The sequence below is a fragment of the Quercus lobata genome, chromosome 7 (genome assembly GCF_001633185.2).
Source record: "Quercus lobata isolate SW786 chromosome 7, ValleyOak3.0 Primary Assembly, whole genome shotgun sequence".
In the NCBI taxonomy this organism is placed as follows: Eukaryota; Viridiplantae; Streptophyta; class Magnoliopsida; order Fagales; family Fagaceae; genus Quercus; species Quercus lobata.
Window position 1 is genome coordinate 2373774 of NC_044910.1, and position 11249 is coordinate 2385022.

An 11249-nucleotide genomic window follows, 5' to 3' on the forward strand; every position below is an offset into this window, starting at 1 on the left:
ACTTTCCCAATGGCCAGTTAGAGCTAGATAATTAATCATATTAGTAGTCTTTGTTTGCTTAAGATCACAACGATATTCTTTTCTCCAAAAAAAAAAAACATTTATAACGATATCATTGTCACAAAATTAACCTTAAAAACAAAACAAAGGTAATTCCAACGCCATTAGCTCAAATGTGCACTTGGACAGATTTTTGTTTATTTTATAAAAATGGGTGTTTAAATCAAAAGAGTTAATCTTGTACCGGAGGCTGTACTAGTTTGAATAATGGAACGATATATTTCGGTATCGGTCAATACCGGTGTACCGTTTTGGTTTTATCGCTATTATATATATATATATATTATAATAAATATAAAAATTTACCATAAAATATTACCTCAATTCAAAATAAATTATTCATGGTTTTAGACTTTAACATCAACAAAAAAGAAAAAAAAAAACAATAAAAAATTAATAACTTAATTTATAACTTAATCAACAAAAAAGACTTTAATTGTTCATTGCATACTAAGAAAACAAATAATATTAATAACTTAATTCAAATAAGTTACCATTCTGCCCTTATAAAAATTCAAAAATTTCAAAACTTAAAATATATATATATATATATATATATTTATTGTACTAGCTGATACAATCAGCTGGTACGCTCAAAACATGGCCGTTACGCCTCGTATTTAAATCGGTATGAAATGTTTACGTTTCGATACTGGTACATGTATCGGTACGATACATACCTTTGATATGACCAGACTGGTACGATATCGACCACCTTGGTTTAAATTTCTTCGAATACCTTATTACTCCAGTATGTATAGCCTCAAAATCATCGGAGTAGTCCCGTTAGAAATATCAAATTTAGCACAAGGCGGATACTATGTGGCTTTTTTTTTTTTTTTTTTTTTTTTGAAACCGATATTACTAAGCTTTAAAAACCACTAACGCAATCACTTTGATTTTTTGACTGACTTAGTATAAATAACCTATATTTTTGAAGAGTTAAATTATCATACCAATATTTATGTTATTAAGTATTGCCAATAAATAATAAAAAAATTTATTTCCAAAATTTAAAAAATAAATAAATAAATGCAGACAAAATCACTCTATAATCAATCAAAAGCGATAAATTATCTCAGACCATCAATTTGAAAAACCACGTTTACAAGCATACATTAATTATGGTATCTTTTAAAATACATCAAGCATAGGAGGAAATATCGAGAGTTGACCTGCGCTTTAATTACTAAAGAATTTCATACCAAAACTATCAAATATATCAATTCCGAAAGAAGGGTAAGCACAAAAACTAAATTAAAATAAATTTTCTTCCAAAAAAAAATTAAACCGTGATATTTTATTTTCATACATTCTGAAGATCACGAAAGTGATCAAAATACACAAAATTTCTCAAACAAAATGATCACCTAAAAGATTAACAAAACCGTCTAATATCATTAATAATAAACTCTAAACTAGAACAATACTTAAAGCTTTAGTGACAAATCAAGTTCCAAAGCATCATTTTTTGGAGGATCCTCTCGACGTAGATAATCACCGCCGGTGATAGTTGGCTTGATGTTAATGTCAATGTTTGATGTGGCAACTGTAGAAGATCCACCAAAATTGCGAAGTGCATTGGTACTAATTTCATCAAATTTTGTAGTAGGAATAGAATTCCCACCAGCAAGTCCAAAAGCACCATTATGTGCTAGAGACCCTTCAATCCTTAACCTATCCATAGATGGTTGTGGATTCGTCAAGGTCTGCCTAGACCAACCACCACCGTGACCATATCGGTATCCGTGTCCGGGTGAAGAGGACCAAGTAAAAGAGGGCTTATGAATCATAGACTCCATTCTAACACCAAGAGGTGATGATGATGATCTATTAAAAGATCCATAAAGAGGGTTTGTGGAAAGGTTTGAATAGGGATAGTAAGGAAAGTGATGTGGATGTCCAAAAGCACCCATATTATCCATACCTTGACGTCGTTTAGCCAATGCACGCTCTCGTTTGTGTGCGTTTTGATGACCACCTAAGGCTTGTGACGTTGGGAACTTTCTCTGGCAAAAGTTGCATGAGAATCTCCTTGACTCATCTGGACTTTTTTCAGGGCTTTTTTCATCGGATATAGGCTCGATTGGTACCAGAGAAGAGCTAGAATTCATGGAATCGAAAAGATTGAGTTCTTTCTTCATTGACCCTCGATTCAAATCATCACTAGAAAGCTTCAAATCGAGTAAGACATGAGAACTACCCGATCCCGAAGAGGGTGGCTGATCAGCATGATCAAAGACTTTGGAAAATTTTTCTTTCATTTTCATGATCATGATCTTATTGGAATCATCGACACCTAATTCTTTTTTGTGTGAAGGAGGACCTTCAGAAGTGGCTGAGATGCTAGAGGCCTCAGAGGCACAAGGCTCATGATGAGAATTACCGTGTGCTTTCATGGCAAGAAAGTAGAGGGGGTTTGTGTGAGATTGAGAGAGAGATTGATGTTCTTTTTATAAAGGGTTTAGTTAATGCCAATATCCTGTGTATGGAAAGAAATCCCTTTGTGCAATTAATACATGAATTATATTAGCAAACACATTGAACTAATCTGGTGACTAGTGAGATTTGGTAAGGCTTACCACAGAAAAATTCTAAAAATAATTTGAACTACTCGGTGAACACGTTATTGCTCAATTAGTCAAATTTCCATTTCCATAAAGAGTCTAATATATGGTGGCAATGAATACATCGAGTTATGATGTACTTTTCAAACAAGGAACCAAAGTTTGTAACTAGTAGTATACATAACAATCAAGAGGGCAAATGTCGAATAAATTTGGCCTTTTAAAGTATATAATTATTTTGGACATGTATTTTTGCCTAAACTTTAGCAAAGCCCTATACTATTTAAACGTCCATTTAAACCTTTTTAAATGGTTCATATATATGAGACACTTAAAATTTCTTAAAAAAAAAAAAAAAAAAAAAAGAGAGACTCTTAATATACCCATTAACTGTTATGCTTTTCCCCTTATTTGAGGCATGATTCAAAATATATTTAGGCACGTTTAGCCATTAATTTTCTTAAATGAATTTATAATTAAATTGAGACGCTGTTCTTAATTAAGAAACCAAACTGTGGTCGCAACATATATAACAAAGGCGCTATTGTGCATAAAAGACAAAGGGCATGTGGTTTTGCACTTTTGCAAGTTTATAAGGATATAAATATTAAAGTTGAAAAAAATTTAAAATTACGTCGTTTTTGCCTTTTTGGGGAACTTAATGATAACCCACTTAACATTTTTTAAAAATAAAACGATAACCCACTTAACAGAAGTGAATGAAATGACTAAATTGACAACAAATGAAATTTAAATGAATGAAAGGAAAAAAAAAGTTATAGGGTTGAATTGAAAGCTAATCTAATTTAGATGATGTATTGTATAATTTAATACAAAAATATATATAATAATAATTATAAACTAATTATACGTAATAATCTGACTAAGAATAGATAAAAATCATTATCTCAAATTTTACATTATTATAGTTTTATTAATTTAATTCTACAAGCTTGAAGCCATTATCTCATATTCCTTATTTGTATTTAAATTCTGCTATGAAAAGCATGACTCCTTACAACTTAAAATTAACAGGTATAGTCAATATGAAAAGCTAGTTTTAAGAATTAAAACTAGCTTGCAAATTTACAATCCACTACCCAAATTCATTAAAAGTTGCACATTTAGAAGGTCCTTAAATTTTGTTACTAGCTACTACCGCGCACCCTTATTGTGATGGTCACTCCACAAGTATAAGTGCTTATAGGGTGTGAGGGGTAAGGGTTAGGGTTCAAGTCTCCAGGAGGGAGCTTCACACACATATACACTTAGATTAGGCTAGAGTAGAAATTTTATCTCATATATATATGTATATATATATAAATTTGTAACTAGCTTGCATGATGATCTTCCAAGCTGCATTCTATAAAAGATTATTTGATCAAAGGTCTTATCCAAGTGTGAAACTATTTAGGATATTTAGCTAATTTGTGCTTAAATACTTTAGAATTTTGGTATTGAAAAATTGCATGATGTTCAAAGATGCATACTATAAAAAATTCTTTGAAGTTATCCAAGTGCGAAGTCATTTAGGATAATTAGTTTAATTGTGCTTAAAAACTTTAAAATTTTGGTATAAAATTAACACTACATTTGTTTTGGCAAAAAATAAAATTAACACTACTTATTTTCCATATTTTTAGTGTCTAGTGTAGTTGAAAATTCCAACCAACAGAAACCTCTCAAAAGTGATGATAAATGTTTTTCATCATTTCTTTATACTCTTAGTTTTCATTTGGAAGCTCAAAAAGGAATAGAATGAAATAGAAAAGAAATTAATGAAATGAAATTAAGTAATTTTGTTTAGATATTATAAAATAAAATAATGAAAAGGAATAAAAGGTAGATAACCTTGTATGGAAGTAACGTGAAAGGAAATGAATTGAATCATTTTATGACAATATTACCAGTAGAACCTTATTTAAAAAATAACAAGTTGAATATATAAGAGCATTTTGAGAGTTTTAGTAAAAAAAATTCATTAAATCTAAATTCATTTCCTCCAATTCCTCCCAATTTTAGGAGAATGAAAATTTAAGGTAAATTTTAAGGGAATAAAAATGAATAAGTATTCTCTCATACTCATTCTATTTCCTCCTACTTAAACTCTCAAATAAGAATGAACTTCTCTTCATTAAAACTTTCAAACAAGAAAAGAGAATGAATATTCTGAAGTTATTATTTTTGTTCATTTCCCTCCTCCCAAACAAGTTGTTATTACTATCTATTAATTTGTTCCAGCACCACTTCTATTTATGCCCATTCTCTTGTAGTGCCAAAGTCACCACCATCATTGCTACTCTACCGTTGCTATTGTTGCCACCAATGCCTTTATCACCACCACCACCATTTTCTACTATCACTACTACCATTATATATACATAAAAAAATTAATGATTTTTCATACAAATTAAATAATATAAATATATATATATATATATATAATATTTGGGATAAATTACATTTTTGGTCCCTATCCTATATACTATATTTTAATTTGATCTCTAACTTTTCAATTGTGTCAATTTAGTCAATATATAACTTTTCAGTATTGTGTCAATTTAGACATTGCCGTTATCTTCTGGATGAAAATTGATGACGTGTTTAATGGCCAAAATAAAAAATTAGCTTCCGTTGATGTGAGAATAAATTAAAATTTTATTTTGACTGTTTACCGTGTTAGCAATTTAATTTCATTCAAAAAATAACAGCAGTAACTAAATTGACACGTCATTAAAAGATTAGAGACCAAATTGACATAATTGAAAAGTTAAGGACCAAATTGATATATAATGTAAAAGATAATGACCAAATATGTAGTTTACCTAAAATATTTGGGATCATTTTACGGTTGTAATTAAACATTAAAAAAAAAAAAAGAGTATTTTTGTAATTGTCTTCTGCTAATTAAAGATATTTACGCCAAAAAGGAATATTTATTATCAAACAAATAGTAAGCAGTTTTCATTCCTATATACCGCTTTGATTTTACTGTGATATCATTTTGGATAAGAAGCAAACAAGGATAAAATTATTGAAGTGAATGGTAGTAGCAATGCATGAAATATTCAGTAGATATATGCTTTTATATAAAAAAAAAAAATATATATATATATATATATATATATTTACTTAACATATATGTATTGATCTTACATTAGAATAATGATTAAATGATTTAATTTACTATTTCTTAATAACTTAAGAAGAAAAAAACTTATTCATTGCCTAAATTAAATGGTTTAATATTTTCATGGTTTTAATTTTTTTTAACAACAATTTATGATTTAATAATTTGAATTCTCCCAAAACTATGGAAAAATTATATAATTTATCCAAGTATTTAATTAAGGAAAATTACCTAGAAGAAAGAGAGTGTAGCCATTTGTTGCAACAATAGCTTTTGTGACTCAACTTATATTATATTGTTCTAGTATTATGTTCGAGCAATTAATATATAGATTAATCAAGAATTATACATAAATTATAGAAAATATTTCAGTATCATAATCAAATTTAACTCATATTTTATATACTAAAACAGCTGGTACACCCAAGATTGTTATTTGGTCAGTGACATTTAGTTTTTCTTTTATTAATTTATTCTTTTGTGAAGTTATTAGACTACTATTTTCTAGATTAAAATATTATATAATTTTTATTTTTGAGTGTTTTCCTCTTTTATTTTTGTTTCTTTTTTTTAAAGTTTAAGTTTATTATTTATTATCACCGCGCACCCTTGACGCTATGATCATTCTACAAGTATAAATGTTTATGAGATGTAAGGGGTAAAAATCAGGGTTCAAGTATCCAGGAGTGAGTTTCACACATATTTACACTTAGATTAGATTATATTAGAATTTCTATCTTGTATAATAATTAAAAAAAAAGTTTATTATTTATTTGAAGAAAAAAAAATTATATTAGATTGCCTAAGTCTAACGGTCCCAAAGATTGAGTAAATATATAATTATAACCTGTTTTAATTTTATAACTTTCTAACCCGAGCATGATTTGACCCATACCCGACAAGGTTGAAACCCAATCCACCCAACCTATTTGGCAAGTCTATAATCACAAGCATACCTCTTTTATCTTACTCCCACACGTTAGCTCCCTCTATTGTTTCTTTAGTATTCAGAAAAAGAAACCAAAAAAGAAAAACATGTGGGAAAAGAAAAGCGATTATTTGTATAGTATATTTTTTAGAAATTAATCTATTGTATGGTACTGTAGATGGATGTTATGGTACATAGTATATAGTAGTAAATTAGTATCAAATATAGTGATCCATGCTTTTCAGAAGTCCTAAAAGTTATACATAATCCATTTATAATAGTATCAAGAGTGATCTCAACAGTGCATTTTGAACTAGAGTTTGTATTGAAACCAAAAAAGAAAAACATGTGGAAAAAGAAAAGCGATTATTTGTATGGTATATTTTTTAGAAATTGATCTATTGTATGGTACTGTAGATGGATGTTATGGTACATAGTATATAGTAGTAAATTAGTATCAAAAGTGATCCATGCTTTTCAGAAGTTTTGAAAGTTATACATAATCCATATATAATAGTATCAAGAGTGATCTCAACAGTGCATTTTGAACTAGAGTTTGTATTGAACTTGAATTTTTGAGATCTTTTACTTGCATCAAAATTTTTAAAAATATATTAGCCTATTAGCATAGGTCTAAGCCTAATTTTACTTTGTGTACAAGCCAAGTCTCCTACTTGTACTAAAAGTCTATTAGTCTAGGATTTAGTCTACTATATATACACATGTTATGGTTTATTGTAACACATGATTTACACTACACTCTAATATATTATTGATGTAGCATTTTAGGGTTTTTTTTTATGGATGTAGACCGTTAGGCTGAACCACGTAATCCTCGCATGTTATTGTGTTCTATACTTTATACTTTCATTTCCGCATCTATACTAACATATTTAACATGGTGTATTAATGCTAATATTTAACTAAAATGAAATAGATGCCTTTCAATCTAAAGGAAAAAAATCCCACCAATAAAATTTAAGAATGTACTTTGTATTTATCTTTAGTCATTTCATTTCTCTTCCATGCCTTTTAATGGCCTAAAAAAGAATTGTATGCCCAGCCAAGATCCTTGGCCTTGTGCAGTTTGGTTCAATTGTACTGCGTAAGTACTCCAAACTTGGCCTGGCAATATGAACTGTGCAATTCGAACTTTGCCTATGAGCTGTTGTGCTATATATTGAAAGGTTGACATTAGCTGACATTTCTACTTCTTCCAAAGTTGAAATCCTCGTTTCTAGTATTTTATATAGCAGATCTTACCCGTTTCTATAAAGCGAAAATACATTGAAATTCACTGAAATTAATAAATAAACTACCTTTTACTATTTTCAGAGCTGTGACGAACCCGGAAGCTGCAAAGTTTCTCAGCGTTTGTCAATCCAAAACCAAAATCCTTCTGTCTCCATTTCAACCTTCTACTTCTTTTATGCTTTATAATTTTTGTTCTGATGAAAAGTAAGGAAAAAAAAAATGATATAATGATGTAGGTTAGATGCATAAAGAATAGTTTGAAGCTTTGATTTGGCTTGGTTTTTGAGCTGTTTCTTTTCTGAGATAACTCTCAAGCTTTGCTAGCTCCTGCGTTGAATCTACTTTTTGATCAATATTCTGTATAAAATTTTGACAGATTAAGATTTACTCCAAAAGATCAGAGAAAGACGAGTTTTTAATATTCTAATGGTGGTATAAAAACAGTAATTACAATGGCATTTGCTTTGACCTATTTTTTTTTTGCGAAGTCATTTGCTTTGACCTAAGTTTCCAATTAAAAATTCTTTAAATAAGCTCTAGAGACACTATATTATATTGTCTAACAAGATAGTGTTTCCTTCATTTTCCTTTGGTACCTGGTCTATAGACTATAGTCATATGTCATATGCTAGCGCTTATTTTTTGCTTGAAAAAATTCGTTTGCTATTGCTTATTCTCGTAATCCTTGAAACACCTTCAGAAGATTGTTGAAGTGGGGCTAGGGGTAGGGGAGGGAGGGACTATACGCCCTCAGCTGTCAGCGACTCAGCGTAGTACAGGTTAAATTCTGAGCGACAAAGGCCTGTTGTAGAGTGCAATGTACGACAAAGCAGTAATTTGAGGGCACCATATATGAATTATGTTGAATGCATCAAGATGAATTATATGTCAACAAGAAAAGAAACATTTTATACTCTTCAGCTTTATATCAAAGGCAGTTGGGATGTCTATGCGTCTTTTGACTAGTATGAGAAAGTGGAACATCTTGAGAGAGAGAGAGAGAGAGACCATTGAATCTACTTTACTCAATATTCTGTAGAAAACTTAAAACAGATTAACATTTCCTGCAAAAGGTCAGAGAAAGAAGAGCATTTAATATGCTCATGTGATATAAAGACAACTACTATAATGGCATTTGATTTGATCTAAGTTTCCACTGAAAAGACTCTAAATGAGCTCTTTAGACATATTGTCTAACAAGATTGAGTTGCCATCATTTTCCTTTGGTACCTGGTCTATAGTCATATGTCATCTGCTACTGCTTATTCATTGACAAATTCATTTGCTAATTGCTTATTCTTAAAATTCGTGAAACCCGGCTGATTTTTTAAGCAGGCCACCTGGCTAAGGGATGGCAGTCCCCCGGTTGTGCAAAGGGGGAGGCAGAAGACTATTCTGCTGTAAACCTAACAAAGGAACATTGTTGTGGGTCATAAAGGTTCTTTGACTGGTTCTTGGACCAGGGATATAGGTACCCGGATTGGGTGCAGATGGAGGGACTTGGAGTCGTAAAGGAGAGAAATTGTGTCCGGCAAAGGTCTTTTGGCTGATTGATGATGGAGGGACTTGACCTAGCAAATGGTTTTTGTTCATCATATTTTGATCTTCTCTTTGGAAGAATCTGCTGGCCTCATGTGTAGGCATGCTCATGAGAAAAAGCACTGCTGTGAATGTGAGAAGCATATCTAGAAGCCTAATCTTGTTCTGCAAGTAGCTAGAGAGTTGAGGGCAGTTTGATGAAGAACGTCTCAGCTTTATAGAGGAAATTTTACCATGTAGGCAATTGTAGAACCTGCCAAGAAGCTAAAATTTTACCATAAAGGAAACCAAGGTAGACACAAGGGTAACCGTGCAACTCCAACTTGTCCACTTAATGGAACAGCACAGTTTAAATGAAAGGACAAGGTCTTCTTCCATTCCAATTTAGAGGAATTTTTTCTAGTCCACTACGTAGGTGATATATAAGATTATCTATGTGTATTATTTAAACAAGTTATATGACTTATTAAAAAAGTTACATGACCAAAAATACACATGAATAGTTTCTGTAACCACTACACAATAAGTTGGAGGAAGTTTCCTCCAAACTAGTTTAGAGGTAAACTTTTCCTAAAAAATGGATTTATTTCTTAGATTTGACATTGTGCAGTATATAATGTCATTTAAAATTTAGATAACATGACGTTAGATATAATTTTAAATTTGTAATATTTAAATTTCACCATCTAATATATCAATTTTTAATAAAGAGGAACTAAATTGAATTTTTTTTAATATCTAGAAAGTAATACCAATAAATATCCTTACATATCCCTAGCTTAAAGTGGAGGTACAGGTTATGCCTTATACATGTTTTGCTCTTATTTTTTGTGTAGTGAAACATGATATCCTAACTCATTTTCTAAGAGGCATTTATGAATGGTAATTGTGTGGAAATGAATAACAGTTGCAAACGATCCAACATCATCAAAACGATTGCCAGGAATCTTAGAACAATGGCATTATTTCATTCTATCATTAGGAAAAACTTCAAATACCCCTTATTTGTTGTAAGGGAAACAATTATTAAAATAATTAAATGAGTTGGCTAATAGTTCAATTAACATTACAATCATCTTTTATTTTTAGAGAGAACCTAGATTCAAATCACTATCCTCCGGTTGTATGAAAAAAATTATCAAAATTATTAAACAATTTGGTTAATAATTCAATGTTACAATTTTTTTTTTTTTTTTCTTTTTTTGGGTATCAAGGTACGAATCCTAGCTAACACATTATCCAACACAAGAAACCAAACATTTCTACATCGTAATTTGTGGAAATGGATGACACTAGCAAATGAAGTAATATCATTAACATAATTGTCATGAGTTTTGTAGTCTAGTAACATTATTTGACTCTATCATTATTGAACACTCTAAATACCCCTTCCTTCACTCATTGTAAGGGAAAATATCAAAATAATTAAACGAGTTGGTTAATAATTCAGTAATTAATTCAATGTTTTAAAATTAAAATTAACAATAAATATTAAAATTATTCTATTATGAATATTTTTTAAGAAATAAATAGAAATTTATTGTGTTGTGACATTAACGCTATGTTTGGATTAGAGGGTAGGTGAGAGAAAGGAAAAGAGAAGACATTTCTCTTGTTTGGTTTCAATAAGTTTGGAGAAATCATATTAAACATGGAAAAAAACAGCCTAGAAAATCTAAAAGGTAAGAGGGCATCCATGGAAAGGAAAGCTAAAAAGACAAGGAAAAAAAGCTGAGTACGCTATTGTGTATTTATAGCCAAAAGGGTGGGA

General features: G+C 30.2%; 1 protein-coding gene across 1 annotated transcript; it reads right to left on the reverse strand.

Annotated features, from left to right (window-relative positions):
• Positions 1 to 1490: 1490 nt before the first annotated feature.
• On the reverse strand, positions 1491 to 2459 carry LOC115953238. The gene has a single exon (XM_031070774.1). The coding sequence runs from the start codon at positions 2457 to 2459 to the stop codon at positions 1491 to 1493; it is 969 nt and encodes a 322-aa protein (XP_030926634.1).
• Between the last annotated feature and the right edge of the window lie 8790 nt (positions 2460 to 11249).

Coding starts and splice junctions, on each gene's coding strand:
- LOC115953238 (XM_031070774.1), bottom strand. CDS start 2,459: ATGAAAGCACACGGTAATTCTCATCATGAGCCTTGTGCCTCTGAGGCC.